General features: G+C 51.1%; 9 protein-coding genes across 9 annotated transcripts; 5 read left to right on the top strand and 4 right to left on the bottom strand.

Annotated features, from left to right (window-relative positions):
- Positions 1-441: 441 nt before the first annotated feature.
- On the top strand, positions 442-1,884 carry NCS54_00914300 (MFS domain-containing protein; the record flags this gene model as incomplete). Its single annotated transcript, XM_053154498.1, has 1 exon — positions 442-1,884. The coding sequence occupies one exon, from the start codon at positions 442-444 to the stop codon at positions 1,882-1,884; it is 1,443 nt and encodes a 480-aa protein (XP_053010473.1).
- Positions 1,885-2,983: 1,099 nt separating this feature from the next.
- Positions 2,984-3,825, bottom strand: NCS54_00914200 (N-acetyltransferase domain-containing protein; the record flags this gene model as incomplete). Its single annotated transcript, XM_053154497.1, has 2 exons — positions 2,984-3,725; positions 3,785-3,825. The coding sequence occupies 2 exons, from the start codon at positions 3,823-3,825 to the stop codon at positions 2,984-2,986; spliced, it is 783 nt and encodes a 260-aa protein (XP_053010472.1).
- A 1,034-nt stretch (positions 3,826-4,859) lies between these two features.
- NCS54_00914100 (Fungal-trans domain-containing protein) lies at positions 4,860-6,125 on the top strand (the record flags this gene model as incomplete). The annotated part of the gene is made up of 1 exon (XM_053154496.1): positions 4,860-6,125. One exon carries the CDS (start codon positions 4,860-4,862, stop codon positions 6,123-6,125), a length of 1,266 nt encoding a protein of 421 aa, XP_053010471.1.
- Positions 6,126-6,945: 820 nt separating this feature from the next.
- On the bottom strand, positions 6,946-7,947 carry NCS54_00914000 (Hypothetical protein; the record flags this gene model as incomplete). Its single annotated transcript, XM_053154495.1, has 2 exons — positions 6,946-7,534; positions 7,586-7,947. 2 exons carry the CDS (start codon positions 7,945-7,947, stop codon positions 6,946-6,948), a joined length of 951 nt encoding a protein of 316 aa, XP_053010470.1.
- A 655-nt stretch (positions 7,948-8,602) lies between these two features.
- NCS54_00913900 (N-acetyltransferase domain-containing protein) lies at positions 8,603-9,204 on the top strand (the record flags this gene model as incomplete). The annotated part of the gene is made up of 2 exons (XM_053154494.1): positions 8,603-8,636; positions 8,693-9,204. The coding sequence occupies 2 exons, from the start codon at positions 8,603-8,605 to the stop codon at positions 9,202-9,204; spliced, it is 546 nt and encodes a 181-aa protein (XP_053010469.1).
- A 537-nt stretch (positions 9,205-9,741) lies between these two features.
- NCS54_00913800 (Hypothetical protein) lies at positions 9,742-10,620 on the top strand (the record flags this gene model as incomplete). Its single annotated transcript, XM_053154493.1, has 1 exon — positions 9,742-10,620. One exon carries the CDS (start codon positions 9,742-9,744, stop codon positions 10,618-10,620), a length of 879 nt encoding a protein of 292 aa, XP_053010468.1.
- Positions 10,621-10,772: 152 nt separating this feature from the next.
- Positions 10,773-14,129, bottom strand: NCS54_00913700 (Hypothetical protein; the record flags this gene model as incomplete). Its single annotated transcript, XM_053154492.1, has 7 exons — positions 10,773-11,358; positions 11,410-12,284; positions 12,333-12,441; positions 12,507-13,056; positions 13,127-13,489; positions 13,549-13,918; positions 13,980-14,129. 7 exons carry the CDS (start codon positions 14,127-14,129, stop codon positions 10,773-10,775), a joined length of 3,003 nt encoding a protein of 1,000 aa, XP_053010467.1.
- Positions 14,130-16,383: 2,254 nt separating this feature from the next.
- On the bottom strand, positions 16,384-17,817 carry NCS54_00913600 (Hypothetical protein; the record flags this gene model as incomplete). The annotated part of the gene is made up of 6 exons (XM_053154491.1): positions 16,384-16,769; positions 16,829-16,905; positions 16,960-17,336; positions 17,403-17,482; positions 17,538-17,574; positions 17,632-17,817. The coding sequence occupies 6 exons, from the start codon at positions 17,815-17,817 to the stop codon at positions 16,384-16,386; spliced, it is 1,143 nt and encodes a 380-aa protein (XP_053010466.1).
- Positions 17,818-18,266: 449 nt separating this feature from the next.
- On the top strand, positions 18,267-19,215 carry NCS54_00913500 (AB hydrolase-1 domain-containing protein; the record flags this gene model as incomplete). The annotated part of the gene is made up of 2 exons (XM_053154490.1): positions 18,267-18,821; positions 18,880-19,215. The coding sequence occupies exons 1-2, from the start codon at positions 18,279-18,281 to the stop codon at positions 19,213-19,215; spliced, it is 879 nt and encodes a 292-aa protein (XP_053010465.1). The 5' UTR covers positions 18,267-18,278.
- Between the last annotated feature and the right edge of the window lie 587 nt (positions 19,216-19,802).

Here is a 19,802-nt window from a genome sequence, read left to right as displayed (position 1 = left end):
GCTTGCCGATAGATCTGGCTGGGCGTTGTTGGCAGAGTCAGGGGGTGGGACATCTGGTCTCAGACCCCACTGCGCCAAGCTGATTCCAAATCATGCGTCATTGGCTTCCGTCGGCCTTTCGGGGGTTAGAGAGACACCTTACTGAATAAGTGACATTCCGAGGTCTTCGTGGTCCCCAAGCTGGGAAATCCAAAAAGAGAAGCTCGGATTACACCGTCGGTCATGGGGCCGGGCCGGTTACAACCTCGACCTACTCCTCAATCTGGTTAATAAGGGTATTAAGCACTGTACCATGAGACTGAATGGTTAGCACTTAATAGTATGGGCATCAGGATCCTCATCGGGTTCTATCATCAACTCGTCAAAAGACTAAACCACCACATCCATCCACCGACCACCACAACAGACTCTCAAATCGCCCCAGCCCTACAATAGCGTTCAATGTTGGACTCAAACCGCGACAGTCAGCACGGAGTGTCTCTCCAGCACGAAGTGTCTCTTCAGCGCGGAGGCAGCGGGAATTTCGGTGCTAATGAGTTCCGGGCCGGTACGGTCCCAACATTTCCGAACGGTGGCTATGGATGGGTCTGCACAGCCGCCTCTGCCATGATCAATACCCACACATGGGGCATCAACTCAAGTTATGGGGTACTTCTCGCCCATTACTTGTCGAAGGAGTACTTTGCCGGCGCCACACCTCTGGAATATGCCTTCATTGGGTCTCTCAGCATCAGCTGCGCTCTGATGGTCTCACCCGTTGCAACTGCCCTGACGAGAGAGATCGGGGCGAGACCAACCATGCTGTGTGGCGTGGTGATACACACAGCAGGCTTGATACTGGCCAGTCTTGCTACAAGAGTCCTCCACCTATTCTTTACCCAAGGCATTCTATTCGGTCTTGGTATGGGACTGCTATTTAGTCCGGCGGCTGCAATTGTTCCCCAGTGGTTCAGCACACACCGCTCTCTTGCCACAAGCATATCCGCCAGCGGCTCTGGACTTGGTGGCTTGATCTACTCGGTCGCTTCGGGCGCCATGATCCAAAAGCTCGGAGTCCCGTGGACGCTTCGTGTCTTGGGCATCGTGGCCTTTGTTGTCAACACTCTCTGCGCCTGTCTTGTGAAAGACTGCAGTAGCGCGATTGGATCAACTCAGTTGGCCTTTGATACTCGACTACTCCGCCGACCTGAGTTTCTCTTATTGCTTGGTTTCAGCTGGTTCAGCATGTTGGCGTACGTGATCTTGATTTTCAGCCTGTCCAACTACGCAACCTGGATCGGGCTTGACCCCTCCAAGGCTGCTCTTATCAGCGCCCTGTTTAACCTAGGACAGGGACTCGGTCGCCCCGTCATCGGCTATTTCAGTGATCAGACCGGGCGCCTCAACATGTCAATACTCATGACACTTCTTGCGGCTTTACTCTCTCTTGCCGTCTGGATCCCTGCCAAAACGTACCCTGTTCTTATCTTCTTCTCTGTCGCTTGCGGACCTGTTGCCGGGACCTTTTGGGCTACCATTGGCGCCGTTACAGCAGAAGTCGCGGGAATTCAACAGGTTCCGACAGCGCTGAACTTGGTCTGGCTATCCATTGCCCTACCTTCCCTGTTCAGTGAGCCAATAGCCTTACAGATTGTATCTGGAACAGGATCTTATCTGGGCACGCAATTATTTACGGGCTTTATGTTCCTAGCTGCGGTGGCTTGTCTTCTCGTCGTCCACGGATGGAAAGTCAACATGCCGGCCGATACTACTCGGGAATTTGAGCAGCCAGTCCAGGAAGAGTGCCTAGACGAACAGTCAATCCACATTGGTGTGGCCGTCCATCAGGCCAAACTTGACGCAGGTGCAGCAATACTGAGCTGCTTGAGGTGGGAGAAAGTATAGGAGCCGGCTCTGGGTATGTTCTGGCGAGTGAGTGATTACGAGTTAGTATGAACATATTATGTTGCCCGCATCTAACGACAGGTAATAAAGTATAAAAAGAATATATAAGAGAGTTCCAAACCTTATTATGTTTTATGTATATTTACTTAGAATAATTTGGAAGCGTTGATTTACCCTCTATCATGTTCTAGCATCTCGTTAACCGGTGTGAGACACTCGGAGCGACCCCTTTCCCGCGGTGTTGTCAGAGGACATTTCCCCTTTCACGGTAGGATCGACTTCCCCATGACGCGTGATAACACATGGCGGCTTGTCTCGGCAGAGCGCTCCGAGTCATTGAAAAAAGCCAGTCAAAAACCGGACCCGGCTCCAGCTCCCGGCATGTTTGCAGCGTGACTAAGCGGAAATCTCTCCTCCAGGTCATCGTCCACTGAACCACTAATCTCCATTCGCATATCCTGATTCGTCAAGCCGCCCATGTGGCACTTCAGATGATTAGACGGGCCCGAAGCTGGTTGAAGGAACAATATCCCAGCCCGGTGGACCGGCAGGCAACTTCCGTCCGAACCAATCCTCTCTTGGTAGAGCACAAACGAGAAACCGGGGTCAGGCGAGGAAATGACATGGCAACGGGCTGTCGCATGGGGATTCACGCTCATGGGACCTTGGCTGCAACTGACAAGTTCTTGTCGGCCAAGCAACAAGCCTCACCAGGCTTCATTACTCTCCAGATTTTGGCATCAAGAATTGGAAGCTATCCGAAGAGATGGATTAAGCACCCCTGCTCTACAAACGTGTCACAATCGTCGATAGCTGATTCAGGAGGGAAACAGGGAACGAAGAAGGCAGGCCAGTTCTCAGTCCTTGGGAGTAATTATAAGCGATGGATCAGTGGGTAAGGTTTTAAGCGGCTCGCCTCAAGCGCACAGTTTCAACCGAAGCCATCCAAAAGATGACGCATGACTGAGGTTCAAAACGAGTCCTTGACATAGCATCGAGGGCCAGAGCTCAACAATCATTCAGCAGAGATAGGTCAGTACTACTTCAATTCTATGGCGAGACTTGGTTCAGCTGCTCGCTCAGCCGCTACTCAGAACCTCTAGTCATCATATTTCGTTGACACTTCGACCATACAAGCCTCAAGCTTTCTCTTTTGCTTGCCCTCCGCATCAAAATTAGAAGGGTCCAACCACTGCTTGAATCCCCTTCTGGTCGCTGACCACTCCCAATCCAGCATGGAGTACCACGCGGTGTCGCGATTACGGCCCTTGGCAATCATATGCTGCCTGAATGTGCCCTCGTACGTGAATCCCAGTCGGACGGCCGCGCGCCGCGATGGAGCATTCAGGTCATTGCACTTCCACTCGTACCTCCGGAATCCCAGTGTCTCAAACACGTATGAGGCTAGCAGATACATCGCCTCGGTGGCACAGGGGGTGCGTTGAAGGGTGGGGGAATACAGGATGCTCCCAACTTCGATAACTCGATTTGGGAGATCCATTCTCATGAGTGAGGCCATCCCGACGGCTTTTGATGGACCAGAAGACGATTTTCGAAGTATGGCATAGGTCCAGGTCTCAGATGCCGCCGCCTTTTTGGCGATAGCGCTGTTGAGCGCATCTAGAGAATCGTAGGGCTCGTCAAAGAGGTAGTCGAAGAGGCTCGCCGAATCAGGGGCCTGTAGAGATTCCCAGAGGTCGTCTGCGTGGGCACGGCTAATTGGAACGATGGAAGCATATTTGCCTGCCAGCGTTATGTTCCTGCTGGGCTGCTGAGCTTGCACGTCAGGGACAATGGGACCCAAGGCGGCTGACCCATTTGTCGTAGCAGACCCCAGAGCTCTTTGCACAGGTGAGCTATTGCGATGATCGACAGCGATAGAAGAGGATATTCTACTTACCTGCCGCTCAACGACTGGATCAACTTCGTTGGTGTTGCCATCGTGCGAAGTGTGGGCAAGCCTTGTGATCTGCTTGAGACGGTGTTGCGTGTTAAGAGAAGAATGTGATGGGTAACTTGATATTTCCGATACTAATAAAGTTATATACTATTTAAGTATTATAAGAGGGGCCGATTATCCTGAAATTTAATATATAGATATATAATATTAAAAAATACTAATTAATTCTTTTTACTTTTTTCTATGTTATAAATTACTTTAATAAATCTTTTTTTTAAATTTATTTATATATTTAAAATGTTTTACCCTTTCTATTAATAGAAATCTCTTATAACTTCACAACTAGAGAGTAGCATGGACCTATATTATTAGTAAACTTATCGCCAGCATTAGCCTATCAGAGCCTTCAGCTAAAATTCGTCTAACTTTTCCTCATCCCTCCGCCATCCTACACCCGAAGGCCACGGACTGCACAATCCCACGACATGACAGCCTGCTCTCGGTGTCGGTCTAGAAAGCAGCGCTGTGACCCAACCCCCACTGGATGCTCGAACTGTGACCGAGCTGGCGTCCCCTGTGTCAATACCGACGCCGACGGCCGATCCGCCCCCCGAAGGTTCGATCCCTTGGACCCTTCAGTCATGTGCTCTCTTTGACGTTGTTCCACAGTTACATCAGAAACCTTGAAGATCGGGTTGCTTATCTTGAATCTCAACTCGTCTCTCATGGGATCTCTGTCTCGGAGCTTTCTCCCGAAAGCCTCGCACCGAGAGCCCCGAACGAGTCCGGTGAACTTCCGATCCACCATGAGTCGCACGGGAGTGGTCCAAGCCACGTTACCAATGCTCAGTCTCTCCTCAATGGGCACTCAGTACAGTTGCCTAGGGGCATGATCAGCCAGTCTCTCCTCCACTCCCTGTTGCGTGCACCCGTGAGCGACCTAGCTCAGCCGGCAGACCATCGGCCCTTTCTCCGAGAGCTACCGTTTGAGACCCGAGCTAGCTTGCCCGGTAGAGAGGCTGCCCAACGACTGGTGGACACTTACTTTGAACACACCGAGTTTTTCTCCCCTGTCATGCCGTCCAAAGAGGATTTGCTAGCTTCTTTGGAGCAATTGTACAACGACAGAGCTACTTCAGAGGCCGAATCGCGCTCTTTGATGGCGCTGTACAAGTTCCGTGTCTTTGCAGTTTTTGCCACGGCCGTCTTGCTCCTAAACAGGACTGACTCGTCATTCCCAATATCCAGAGCCGAGGGTTATTTTGCAACGGCTGTTCACGTCTTCGCCCAGTATCCGGATCTGCTTTGCGCTGGTGACTCCAGCCATCTCTGTAACTTGCTGCTGATCATTCAGTATAGCTGTTTCGCATCAGATCTCACGGCAGTCTGGCACTTTCTAGGTCTCGCGACTCGGCTAGCCATCGACCTAGGCTTACATCATGAACGACCCGCCACGACAGAGGTTGACCCAGAGGAGAACAAACGGAGATGGTTGTTCTGGACAACATACACGTTTGAGAGAACAGTTTGTGTCATTATCGACAGGCCATTCTCCATCCCCGATGAGGCCATCACGACGCCCCTGCCGACACTTCAAGGTGTCGATGACCCTCGATTTCTTGCCTTGCGGTTGATTGAAAGCCGCAGGCTCGAGTCAGAAATCTACGTGACCCTCCGTCAGAGCTCGCCAATAAATGGAGCCGTCCTGGATTTACCTACGTGGCGTGAAAACATGCGGCAGCGATTGATGGCATGGCGAGCCTCGGCACCATCCTCACTCATGGGGTCATCTCAACTGGCTCCTCTGGACCTGTACGACGCTCTCCTACACAAAAGTTTGATAGATCTTTACTATCCTTCAACATCCCCCATCGACCTATCGCACCACGATGTTCTGATACTTGCAGCAAGTGCCGCGGCAAGCATCGAGGGCATTAAGCGAGCCTTTCGCGATGGTCGGCTACGCTTTTACTGGCGGGCTGCTCATAATCTATTCAGGGCTGGTGTCGCAATGGTTCTTTGCATCCACCACCAGGCTGTTCATGGCTCTCTCAACATTGACCACGCAGATATGGTTACAAGTATTAACGTATGCATCTCGATCCTATGGGGGATGGTAGAAAGGTACCCTCCAGGGAAAGTATATCGAGATGTCTTTGAAGGCCTGTCCAGCTCGGTACTGAGCTCAACTGGACGTTCTCCTGGAAATGGCCAGGTACAATCAGGGGCAACTTTACAAGATGTTTTCACACCAAACTTGATTGGGGGATTCGATCTACCGCAGGAGGTATTGGACACATTGAGTAGTGGCTTCGCCGGGTGGGAATACCATCAGCCATAAAGGAATTACATATCGTGACTATTTCAAGCTCGTCTCTCCGCCTTTGGGTGCCCACCTATTTTGGCGACCTTGCCTTAAGATGCCCAATCCAGGTCTCCAGAAGGGGTTGAATGGGCAGGGAAGGCCTTCCATTGATCGCGCGAACTAAGCCCGGTTAAGAGTTGCATGTGCAGCAAAGCCGCAAGCTTCCATCTTTAATGAGTCCATGTGATAACATGGCTTATGATTGCATGTTTTGAGAATCCTACCGTCTCCAATGTCCTTCCTATTACAGTGTGCCAACACGGCCGTAGGTCTTGCCGGGCTGCTCCACCCGGCCCCACCCGACGGGGCCCCGCCGACGGAGATGCCCCCGACGGTGGTTCTCCGAAGAGAGCAGAGTGACTTCCCCGCTTTTTCCATAATGCTGTCCTACCAATGATGTCGCTGAAGCATTGTGGAGCATCACGTGGGAACGCGTTGGTTGGTGAGCTCTTGCCGCACGGGCCTCCAGCGAGTGGAGCTCTGCTGAAATCCTCATCCCCACTCCGTCGGACGCCCGACTTGCACCACGGAAATCTTGACCTCCTCCCGACTGAAAATATTAATCGGTACCCAACGGTTGTCTTCCAGGGTCATAGTTGCCGGCCCGGATCCGGTCCAATGCTTCTCTGCATCAGCTCCTTTGGTTACCATCGCAATGCAGAACGAGGGGATGATTCCCCCTCGCCAGATACCCGACAACTTGTCTCTTGTTGGGATTCTTGGAAGGAAGCTTGACCTCAGGCAGGCTCTGGACTAATTCTATTCTATACCAAAGACGAGGTGAAAGTATCTACGTCTACTGCAAGTCTGAAACATAACCCCGGATACCTTCCTTTTCCTCCTTAGACAAGGTTATTCCAAAGTAGCTTTCCAAAACTCCAAGCCGTTCGTCCTCGCTCTTGACCTCCTCAACCACATGCGTCCTTCCGCCGAGATTCTCTTTGACAACCCCATTTACCAACATTCGCTTCCCGTAGATCTCGTAGCTCCCATCAGGCTCACCGTCCTTGCCTTCCTTGGGCCTTCTCAAGAACTTGATCACCAATACGTTGACGCGTTGGTGACTTGAAGGGTGAGTATTGATCCACCAGTTGACCACGCCCCAGTCAAGATCCATGAACTCGGTCGCTGGAAATGAATAAAAGGAGTTCCATTCGGCATCTTCCTGGTTACGATACTGGTAAATCCACACCTTTGACTCATCAGATCGGTGGACCTGAATGGGTATCCAGTCTCGTATCAGCCGAATCTGTTGCGTTCCCAGGTTTCGATAAACGAGCCCATCAATAAGAGGCATCGGGGCCGTGGCACCGTCGCCACCAAAAGCAACGTCTGTGTGATATTTGCTGCCGTCGGGGAATGTGACGATGTTGACGATATGATTCCTAACACCGTGTCAGCCTATAGAGGCCAAACATCGCGAGCACATATCTTACCAGCCAGGGTAATCCCCTCTTGGGACTCCTTGAAGTCTGCCGCGAGTTCGGACTCCCGCAGTATAAGCATCGAATCCGATTGCACGTAGGATGTGGTTATACAAGATGGCAATTTCCATGCAGAAACCTCCCCTTCCTCGACCCTGGACTATCATCTTCTGAAACAAATGTTGAGGCTCCAGATTTATCCGGTGGGTAGGGTTATAGTGGATGGACAAGTTCTCATACGGGAGTGTAGATAGGGTATGAATGTGAAGAGGCTCCCACAGAGTCAAGGAAGGTGGTTGACCCCGTAGATGCTGCGGTAAACCAACATGGTCAAAAAATTGGTCAAGTTGCTCTTGGTCGTATGCTGACTTCATCTTGAGCCGGAGGAATAGCTTGAAACGAAATATTTCTGCTGTGAAGATAACGAGAAATACCCAGCGGGGCTTTTGACGACATTTAATTCTTCTAGAGTGATGATATTCATGTAGGGTCCGCACTGGCTTGGTGCCATGACTCATCCCGGCCCCGGGTGTCCACTGTCCTCAGAAAAGCCATTTCTTTCATTCTCACCATAATCCCCGTCGATGAGGCCATCTCTGATTCTTCCACGTTGGAGGTATTACGGATAAGCTAGCAAACGATCTTGAAGCACCCCACTCGCCGGGTTGCGGGTTGAGAAGCTGCAGGGTAGGATCAAGCACGCAGGGTTGACTCTCCTGATCCTCTGCATCTACCCCCTAGAAAAGCTAACTAAATTGGGATTGCCTGAGTGAGGGATCAAGCACCGTTTCTTGTGGGGCAAGTCGCAGTGATAAGAGTAACTAGGTACTGGAGGTCGTTACGTGTCTCCTTGATCATAGGGACTCGTGTCTCTTTTCCAGGTTCCGAAATGAGTCGTGCATCCCTTGCGAAATCCCATGTTACAATCACGCATATAGTAATAGGCACGCTGTCATTGGAGGCTCCACAGATACTACCAAGGTCTTCCATCATCCATCCAAAAGAGACAGTCTATCACTACCAGCCATAATGAGCATCACAGTCCGCCACGCCTTTCGCTCCGGTAACCCAAACATCTCGTCGCGTTTAACAAGTAGGTTATGCTAATTCCCTTTGAAGACGCAGTTGAAATCCTACGCCTTGTGCATGAACTAGCCGCCTACGAGAACCAGTCCGATGCCGTTCAGGCTACCGTCGAATCCTTACAGAAAACAATCGCCTTCGCGCCCGAACACGACATACCCAACGAGCCACCAATCGCCATAGAACATCTGCCGTCGCCTAACAGACCTGCGCGGTGCCTGCTACTTCATACGAGCGATGGCGAGCTGGCGGGCATGGCAGTTTATTACTACAACTATAGCACATGGACTTCACAGCCGGGGATCTTTGTGGAGGATCTTTACGTGAGGCTCCAACACCGGCGGAAAGGGTATGGCAAGCGACTCTTGTCAGAACTTGCCCGAGAGCTGAGTTCCATAGATGGAGGGCGGTTGGAGTGGAATGTGTTGAAGTGGAATAAGCCGAGTATCGAGTTCTATCAGGCCATCGGAGCCCAATCAATGGATGAGTGGGTTGGAATGCGCGTTGATAGCGAAAATATTGTGAAGCTAGCGCACATACTGGACTAGGTCGGGGCATCGCTTGCAAATAGGGGCAAGACTGGAGAGCCACTCCTTGAGCATTCAACCTAAGCTAACCTACAATACGTCTGCCTCATTTTCAGTTCTATAAGCCTTGTGCTGTTTCTCTCCGTCCTCTTCACTTGACCCCCGCCTCAAGTGAGGATCAATATTGCCATGACCTCTTTCAACCAAGGCTAGGATCTAACAACAGGAAAATACATCATGTCATGTACCCCTCGTGCGTCAAAACTTGGTCGTAGCTATCTTGGCAGCCTGGGTTTCCGGAAGACGGCACCTCGGCACTCGCAGCACGCCGAACCCCGCGCTCACCAGGTAACCCGGCAAGTATAATTAAGGGCCAAGCTTCCGGAAAGGGATTCGTTATTACCACCATCTCTGCTTTAGCCATCTATCATCCTCTTCTCCTTCATTGTAGAACTAAAACCCGAGTGCAATCCTTCTTTGGCAAGAACATTGCAGGAGCAGCTTACGGTTGAAGAGATCTCAACCGGTATGTATGTTTCGCACCTACCACCTGAGAAGATGGCCAACGTGGCAAACATCGCCTACGGAGGCTGCACTGTGGGTGTTGCCATTGCAGCTGCATGTCAGACTGTGAAGCCCGGGTATCATCTATACACGGCGATGGGCAATTACCTGGGGCCAGCCCTCACGGATCGCAACCTCTTCATACATGTCCAATCAGTCCGTGATACTCGAACCTTTGCCACACGACAAGTTCTCGTCTCCCAGAAACGGGACGGTCACCAAGAGCGACGACATTGTCTGACTGCTCTGATCGATTTTCACTTGGCAGAGAAGAACAGTCTCCTGACGTATTCGGCACCACCAGCAATGGTGTACGGAGCCCCAGAGTCATTACACAATGTCGAACAGGTTGATGAGTACTTGGTTACTTCTGGGAAGGTATCGCCAGAACTGCTCAATTTATTGGCAACAGAAGCAAGTTTGATGCGAAGAGTCTTTGACATCCGGCCGTCTCCAGAAGGGGTGATGCACCAAAATCTCCTAGGCCGTCTCAAAATACCTACGACTCAAGACCATCTCACACTCACAGAAAGAACGACAGGGGATTATTTCAAGACCAAGCATAAGCTAGTTAGCCAGGGGGAGCAGGTGGCAGGTGTTGGATTTCTCCTCGATGGCTCGCTCTCGTTTACTCCACTGGCACACTCTTCTATGCCATTGGAGGCTGCTGGTGCGTGTTCCAGCTTGGACTTTGCACTGAGAATTTTCGTAAACGAGGTGGATCTCAATGAGTGGAATTTTAAGGAGATCAAGACTATCGCAGGTGGTGATGGCCGGGCATACTCTGAGGCGAGACTCTGGGATAATGAGGGGAGGATGATCGCCAACATGACTCAACAGTGCATTTTGCGTCCAAAGAGGCCAAATCTGTAATGGCACAAGATAGTTGAAGGGCTTGACACCCGTGGCCTTCATGGATGTGGTTACGTAAGTTGGTTCAATGCAGGGACAGGAATAGCCTGGTATCTTGTTTGAAAACTAGGCTTGATAGGTATACATATCAAAAGAAAAGTAAGAAAACCTTCTCAGTGGTTGTGGACGTGTGTGCCATCCAACATGCTTCCAATCTCATCCAGCTTCTTCTGCCACGAATCCGACACTGGCTTCTTCTCGTAATGCTTATCTTCATTCGGCCCCTCAACGTCCACAAACACGTTTTCTCCCAGTGTCATCAAGCCATCATAGATGGGTTCGCCCAAGCCTGAAAGCAGTCCAGGCCCAGCGGCACTGGTGCCCTTGGGGTCCTTCCAAATCTTGACGGCAAACTCCTTGTTGGGGCTAAAGAAGAACTTGTCACCAAGGTTCTTGTTCTTGGTGGCAAATGGCTGCATCGAGTTCTCGGGCTTTTCTGTCAAACCGAGAATCAAGCCCTCTCCCAGGAGCCTTGAGACTGAGGGGTCGAGACTGGACTCGAACTTGACGTTGCCGGCAGAGAGACAGATGTTTGGGGACTTTACAAGTGCATGGGTAATGTGCATTTCCTTCTCTGTACCATACAGATAGAATGGCATGAACTCGGATGGGTAGTCAGGGTCGCGGTAAGGAGAGTTCAGAGGCCGGCTCTTGACAACGGACTTGAAGCTCACGGTTCCCTGCATAGGGTTATATTTGCTATATCAAGTCAGTCTTTTTCTTTCGCGAGTAGATTTTTGAAACACTTACCGTGTGCCCTTTTCGAACATGCGGACTGAGACCCCCTCAACATCTGAGGTACCGATCTTTTGAACAACATCCTCAATGAAGAACTTGTCGTCGGTCTCTAGCATGACAGGAATGTCTCTTCCGTCGTTCAACAACTTCTCATAGGACTCCTTCAACTTGTCGTCCAGTGTGGCTGAAAGGATAACCTGCTGCCGTCTGGAGATGCCATGGAACGATGCCTTGAATACCAGGAACACCTCGGAGGCGGTGGGAGACCCCTGTACGAGAAACTGGATTTGCTTCTCGCGAGGCGTGTTTCTCTTTCGGCAAGCCTTAGCCTCATCCACTATCACATCCTCCAACTGCTCCATCAGCGACCTGAGGAAATTGTTCTGAGTCGGGAATGGGCTCATGACGACGTTTCTCAAGACAAACAGACTCTGGTCGCACTCCTGGAGCCCCATTCTCTTCATGAATGTCTTGGCGCAGTCGCCATAGTCCTCATGCAAGAAGGATGTCGAAGTCAAGAAGATGGGGATCTTGGTAGGGTCGGTGTCGGCGGTGGTGATGGAAAGTCTGTCGACAATCCTCTTCATGAAGTAGTTCGCCTCCTCCAAGTCTGTGTTGAGTGTCTTCTTGTCATCGCCGTACTTCCAGTTGAGTGTAAAGGCGTTGATGTTGAGATCCGATCCGAGGTCGCGGATCAACTTCATTGCCTCGGGGGAGTTGTATATTTGCTCGTCGCTCTTGTCGACGATGAGATCCTTGATTTTTTGCCTCTGGTTCGTTACGGGAGCCGAGAAGAAACTTCTGTCGCCTCCCTTCTCGGCGGGCACCATATTGAAGGGCACGCACATGAAGTAGTCATTTTCCATGGTTGCCCAATGAGCGGATAGCTGGGAGCTGTTAGCATAAGTTGAGTATGAGTTAGTTGAGGAACATACCCGAGCGCTCGTAAAGGCCGCTTCACCAAGTAGCCTGCCGTAACCATGAGGGTTTAGGCCGATGGTGGTGTTGGAAAACCACGCAGACATGGCTGCAGCACCAGGCTTGCTGTTGAAGAGAGAAATGAGTGAGCAAAGAGGATTCAACCTCGACTCTTTGAGGAAACGACTTACCTGCCCTCAACTCCATAGACGCCAATGTTCTCGGCAGATCCTTGAGATAGATAGGGACCAGACCACGTCACAAGGTGCCTCATTCTTCCGTCTTTGTAACACAAGCTGCCCGCTGGATATGGGATGTAACCAGCCTTGTGCGGATCCACTGTCACAGAGTCTGCGTTCTCCATAGCTCTCAGGTCTGCGGCAGTTTTAGGATCCAAGTACCACTCTGGCTCGGGCTTCTTGATCTTGGAGCCCTCATCCGGAGTGCTGCAGTGCGTTTCCCGATTGACCATGGTGGCAAAGTAGCCTCCCCAAGCTGCATCAGCATGGACGAGGAACGAAAGACCGTGCTTCTCCTGGAACTCCTTTCGCAGCTCCAGAATCTCAGTCAAGCTGTCCACGGAGCCCTCTTCTGTCGAGCCAATTACGGCCACAACAGCGTAAACAGGAATCTCGTCCTTAACGCATTTGTCAAGGTGGCTCCTGAGCTTGGCAATGTCGATCTGAGCGCCGTTGTTGATGTCGACTCCGATCATGTTCTTTGAACCAAGACCGGCAATTGCTACAAGACAGGCCATGTCAGCCAACTCACTGAAAAATTCCACTCGTAATGGTGCCGGGGGTTGACATACCTGCTCCTTTCGGCCAGGAGTAATGGCGAGTCTTGCTGACGAAGTACTTGGCTGGTTCCTCAATTTCAAACTTCTTTTCAAGGTACTCGCGACCAACTGTCTGGATGTTGAACTCATTGAGGGCACTCTCCAAGAACTGAGACGTGATTCCAAACTGCTTCTCTAGTTCCTTTGGCAGATCAAGGATGACGTCAGGTCGGAGGTTCAACAGCTCCCATGTGCTCAGGTCCGTGAACAGCTTTCTGGGCGCGGGGTGGCTCGAGGGTGCATAGAACTCCTTAGCGATGAATTTGAGCTTTCCCTCCGCTCCCTTGGCTCCCAGTGCGAGTTGGAGACTCAGAGGATAGAACTTAAGGTTCCTTGCTACGTGGGCCAACTGTTAGTCTCCACAATATGTGTAGGAAGGGTCGTGAGAAACATACCGACCCAGATAGATTCCAGGTTCGCAACAGTGCCTCCGCAGGTGATGTGTCCCCACGCCAGCGGAGACTTGAATTCGTCAACGTTGTACCCAAACAGCTTACAGAGTTGCTGGCCAACTCGCAGCTCAACCAGAGTGGTCATGGGGCTGGCCTCGAGGGCGACATTGTTGGGGTTGTACAGCATAGTCATGAAGTACCCAAGCAGGGATGACATGGTCAGATCTGTGCACATGTGGGCTTCATAGCGAGGGGACCAGAAGGGCGCCGAGTGCTCGCCCAGCAGCTGTGCGACCTTTTCGGTGGCAAGGCGAAGGTTGGTTCTCGCCTTGAGGAACTTTTCCGAACGGCGGACTTCCTTGGGGATGAAGGCCTGTCCAATTGGTGTTAGTGGGCATGATGAAAGTGCAGCCTAAGGGAAGTGTATGGAGTACCCGGTCTTCAGGATAGTAACTTTGTCTGGCAACGAGTAGCTCATCCAGGATGGTGTTAATATTTGCCCGGAAATCTGGAAGGTTGGAGCCCTTAGGCCCAATGAAATAGGCGTGGGTAGCATCGAACTCTTCTTGACGTGGGTCGGACATGATGAATGATATGGAGATCAGGAAAAGAGAGAGGAAGGTTAGGTTGTTGCGTGAGAGTTTGAGTGATGATGAGGTTGAAAGAAAACAGATGAATGCCTTTTATACGTTGACTTGACCACGAATTTCCAGGGGTAGCTATATGTCCACATGTCAAATGGATAAGTGGCTCCGTACCTAGCCTCTCATTGAGATCAAACCATGTAGATCCTTTCCTGCAACTCTGGCACTATGCAAAACAACTGACATCACTGTCGCTCTCATCCCACAACCTATTTTGCGCTTGGGAATGTGGTATCATGCAGCAGCTCGTTTATGTGTCTCGGAATCGGGCAGGCCCGGCCCCTCCTCTAGTCCAATGAGCTAAGAGGAGCCCACTGGGGAAGGGGTTGCCTTTGGCCATGTTTCACCTGAAATCTGTACAACGTACGTCCCGTGTCTTGAATTCAGCCGCCCAGGATGCACGCCGAGAGTGAATAGTCGTGATTAAATGGGGTTCAACGGGCCCCGTTGGTAGCACAATGACCTTGATTGGTAGGATGAATGCGTGATGCTCAATCAGTGCATTCCGCCTCGACGCTGTTGTCATGATCCACCAGTGACATATCTGTCAATAGTGTGGGAATTTGCCATGGTAATCACAACCACTCATGGGGCATTCCAGGATGAATCTCGATAATTCCATTCGGACTGTTCATCCTAACCGAACCTGGGGTTGATGGACGTTGCTCCTGTGTCTTATTTACATGCCAATCAGGCACAATGCCCTTCTGGGGTATCTGGTCGAGAAAGCGAGGACAATGGGCTTTGGTGTGAGCTGTGCAGCCGACATCCGATAATAGCCATCTGTAGGCTGTCAACCGAGAGCGACGCGGATAAGCTGCATTGCGGCCCGCAAGCCCTGTGTAACCCTTTCATACGCCTGTCAGCGAACGAGAGAAGAGGAAACACGTCAAGGACGGTCCATTCTATAACTAGATAGCTTGATTAGACAAGAGATGCTTCATGTGAACAGCTTGCCTCGGCGCAGAGACACGTCAGACGAGAATGAGTGAGACATTGTCACCGAGAAAGGTCGGACCCTCGCCAATCACCACCCATTTCTGTCAGGCCTGGCTAGCCGATTCCAGGGCGGTTACATTGCTCCAGTGTCTCAGTTCAGCCCGCCCTGGCCGTGGGCCACTCACGTCTAGTCTTCCAAGACACACAGCCTTTAAAGGCGCCTCGGTCCGCTTTGTGGCGTGCTGAAATACCCGATAGCCCGTCCCTTGGTCTCAGCTGTGCCGCCGCAGATCAGCTAGCCCAACCTGGGCAAGATCTCAGCCAATAGGCCCCGGGTCTGCCCTGAATTGTACTTTGGAGTGATCTGATATGTTTTTTTCTTTCAACGCAGCTCAGCCGGCCAGCTGTCGCCTGTCGATGTCTGGAAACAACGAAGATCGATGTGCATTCTCATGCCAACTGTGAAACTGCGGGCGGGTGCGGGGAAAAGAGCTACCCCTGAAAAGATTCAAGGCATGGCGTTCCTGAGGTGGAAACGCATAAGTGAGCACAACCCAACATAGGGTAGCACCACATGGCATAAAGGGCTGTCATAACCCAACGTGTGCTAAGGTGAAATAATGGGATGAAGTGAAGGGGACACTACGTAGCTACCAATAAGGAGTATTTCTCATATCTTTCAGCACTAAATCATTATGACGACTAGTACTTTAGACCATGACACAATGCAAGAGCCAAGTATTGCGATAAACCATTGCTTTATCCTGCCTTCAGGATCGTGCGGGACAATTTAATATCTTCTCTTGCATCTGCAGCCCTAGTCTTGGGTGCTTTCTTTTCAACCACACGCCTGTGTAGCCCCAAAAGCTCAAGCGTGTAGTTATCAGCACTGCGTTAGCATTGAGATATGGTGCTATGATGCGTTGATAATGTGTTCTTTGATATAGTTGAAGCCAGGCCCTCAATGGGATAACTGAGCCAGAAGACCGATGTACTCGGCGGGGATGGTCACGGCCGGACGACTTCATGCTTGTAGAGAATCAGGCACGGTTGTTTGAATAGTGTGTATAATCCGTGAATTTCGTCAAATCTATCTATTGTAAAGAAGTCATATTGATAACTGAGGCAGCTGGGTATGGAATGGGGAGTATGCGTGTTATATCTACTCAGATATGGTTCCGCCCTCTGAGGCCTGTTACCCTCGCGATTCAGAGCCTGGGATTCTGATGGATAAGGTCTATGGAGTTCCATCAATCTATCGTGATTCTGCCCACGTCATGTCTTTCTTGACTGTAATCGTTCCCAGCGGAATGGAATCACCCCTGTCACCTTTCATATGCTCCACCACCGTGTTCTGCTCATTGATGTATGTCTCTGGCCACAGAACAGGCTCCTCGGCAGAGTCATTGTCGTGAAGTCGCCTGAACGGGCCGTCCTTGGCCGGCACCCTCTCCCTTTCCGTCTGCTTAGACCCACTACCACCGATGGTGATGATTCCCTCCTTGCTGCGGTCTTGGGTCACCTTGGTGATGAAGCGTCCGAAGACCAAGTACAGCAGCGGTTGCATGGTGGGCAAACACGCGCAGAGCAGTCCAATGGATGGTTCGATGACTGTCCAGATCCATGGTGTGGAGATCAGCTCTGTTTGATCTGTCAGCCGGCTCTTGTCTCAGTATGGAAAATAGGATCAAGCAACTCACTAGTAAAGTCTGCTGTGGGTCCTGCTTGTAGAAGGTCGACGATGTATTTCAGTCGGATGCAGCTGATTACTACGATCCTACGCTTGGTTAGTATGATTTTGTGTGCTCCGAGTCTCTCTGAGATAACTCACAATCCGCCAAGCAGAAAGATGCCAGCAATAGCAACCCTTTGTGATCGCGGTACTTGGACTTTTGATACCTCCCAGACTGGCAGTGAGATTATCAGGGCATCCACCACAATGTTAGGGATGGAGTTTCCAATGAAGAACTTGTTCTTATCGATGCACTTCCCCTGTTCCATGAAGGGTTTCCAGGCCTTGTCGATGGGAGTGCATTGGAAGATGGTAGTGAACACGATGGCTATCCACCAAGCAAGGGTTAGTCCGCCGAGAGCATAGCCGCCAATCTTCATCGATCGCGTCGGGAATATGCGATAGTACATGAGCAGAATACTGGCTTTGATAGTGCAAAGTACTGTTCCGTAGACGAATTCGGTTAAAACCAGGCACTATCCTCACAACCAAGTTTGTTAGAGAGTGAAATAAGAGAGGGAGGGAGTATTTATTTGGCTAACCAGCTGAGCTCTCCCAAGCCTGTTCTGGTCTTCCATCATGTTGACTGCCAGAGGCTTTCCAGCTCCACCAACGTAAACGGCTAATTCCGTGTTATTAATCACGTCTTTAATTCTCTAGTGTAGACGAGGACTCACCTGCGATCGCGATGGCAGCGTTGGCCCATAGTAATGGCTGACGACACAATTAACGATCGGATCGAGTCGCACGTGTGATGAAGCTCATACATACCAAGGATACCAATATGAACCAATCGTCAATCTCCAGGGCCATGTGCTTCCGATGGCGTGCCCATACCCTCGTAGCTACAACAGCCAGCGCGAAAGGAATGGACACGGCACTCACAATAACAAGCGACGGGCCTTCATTGTGATGGAGAACCTCGGGCGGGAGGGTTGACGACTGTGTGGCTGACATTGTGGCTGGGGAGGGAAATCAGGGTTCAACCAAGCATCTCGGCAAGTAATCGCGGACCGGGAGAGAATGTAGGTGGGCACTTGGCGACGTGAAATACCTAATCAGCACGGCACAGAGTTTTCATGGGCTTCGGCGTAGGGCTGGCGGTTCTCAGGGACAGCCGACGCTTGACTCGCTGGTTCATACTGGAATGCAACACGACGCCGTTCGAGGAAAAGATTCACCAAAAGAGGTGAAATGGGGCTCTCGACAGGGGTAATAGTTCGTATGCGTGGTGCCATATCCATCGCTCCGTTTTCAATGAAACGGGCCTTGCAAAGTCTAACTCGAACGATTTGGAAAATGCTCCTCTAGTCACCCCACCGGGATCCTCTAGTCTCACGTTCTCGAAACTCCGGATGTTTTCCGAGCAGCTATTTCCACAGATAACAACCGGCCTTTGTGGCTCGGGCCGCTTGATTATGTATAAGAACGAGGCAACATCACAACCATGTTGTGTTGCATCCGGCCACACCACCTTGTCGAGATTGGCAGAACCCAGCACCCGTGAAACCGTCAACTACAACGCAACAATTATGAGCGACAAACCCGTCTTGCTTTTCGTCACCGGCGCGTGGCATCCTCCCAAGTGCTATGATGGCCTCAAGAGTGCGCTTATTGATCTCTGCTATGAGTGTGTTATCCCGAAGATGCCTACGATAGGAGCTGATAGCCATGGAGTCACTTGGGAGGCGGATAAGGCAAAGATTATCGAAACATCAGAGCCCTACTTTGCCGAGGGACGAGAGGTCGTTCTCATTGCGCATTCATACGGAGGCATTCCCGCTACTGCCGCTACAGAAGGACAGGGCATTAGCGACCGCGCAGAGAAGGGCCTTAAGGGTGGATTTCACTCAATCATCTTCATGGCTGCATTTGCAATTCCAGTTAAGGGGTGGGATCTCATCACGACATTTGGTGGCGCATACCCTGAGTGGCTTGAAACCGGCGAGAAATATACCAAGGTACGCAAAGACAAATTGAGACCATCCCATACATAGATGAATGTCTAACGAGACGTAGAATAAAATCACGACCATGGCGCCCGAGGGAGCTTGGAACAGCCTATACAACGACTGCCCTAAAGAAGCAGCCCAAGAAGCCTTCGAAGCGACACAGCCACATTCTCAAGACGCATTCGAGACTGGCCTGGACTTTATCGGTTCCGACATCACCATTCCGAAGACCTACATAATCTGCGAGAAGGATCGGGTGCTGCCGCTCCCTCTCCAAGAACAGCTTGTTCAGTCGACGCCGGGTATGAAGGAGGCGAGGATGACAACCAGCCACAGCCCATTCCTTGAGAAAAGACAGGAAACCGCAGACTTGATCGTCAAGATTGTCGAGGATCGGAACTGACCCAACATCCCCCTATAGTAGATACTAAGCTAGTTGGCCTCGAGATAATAACCCCTTAACGTGTACTCCGTAGAGTGTCATATCATTTCTTGTTTACCGAGCTTAGCGCAGGCGAGCTACTGGAAAATCCTAGCCGGTCTAGGCGTTGAAGGCAACCGGATGCGGCTCCGCAGATAGGTTCCGCAACCAACATGTTTCATCAGCCCACTCACAATCAGCCGCAAGACTCATGCCTGCCAAGGGTAGCCTCTACCAATGACACTTCTGTATTCCAGAATTACGAAGCAAGCGTCGGATCTAACACTGGACACAGCTTAGTTGGACTCAAATCAATAAAAGGTCGGTTACGGGCTGGTCCGCGATTAGACCGTCTAGGCTAGCTGAATCGCCTCCGTAGCTGCTGCAGTGGCGATCATAGTCCAATATTTCCCCCTATAGCGTGACGACCAAAGCACGCCATTGCGGCTCTTACAGGTAGGGCAGACAAAAGCGATAAGGAGCAAGGGGGAAGCAGGGAGCATAGCCGGAACCCAAAGGGTAGTAGCCCAGGCGGGTCTACGGGGTCCTATAGTCCCGGCAAGTTACCG

This window comes from Fusarium falciforme, chromosome 7, assembly GCF_026873545.1.
Source record: "Fusarium falciforme chromosome 7, complete sequence".
Taxonomy (NCBI): Eukaryota; Fungi; Ascomycota; class Sordariomycetes; order Hypocreales; family Nectriaceae; genus Fusarium; species Fusarium falciforme.
This window is presented reverse-complemented; position numbering and strand designations above follow the sequence as displayed.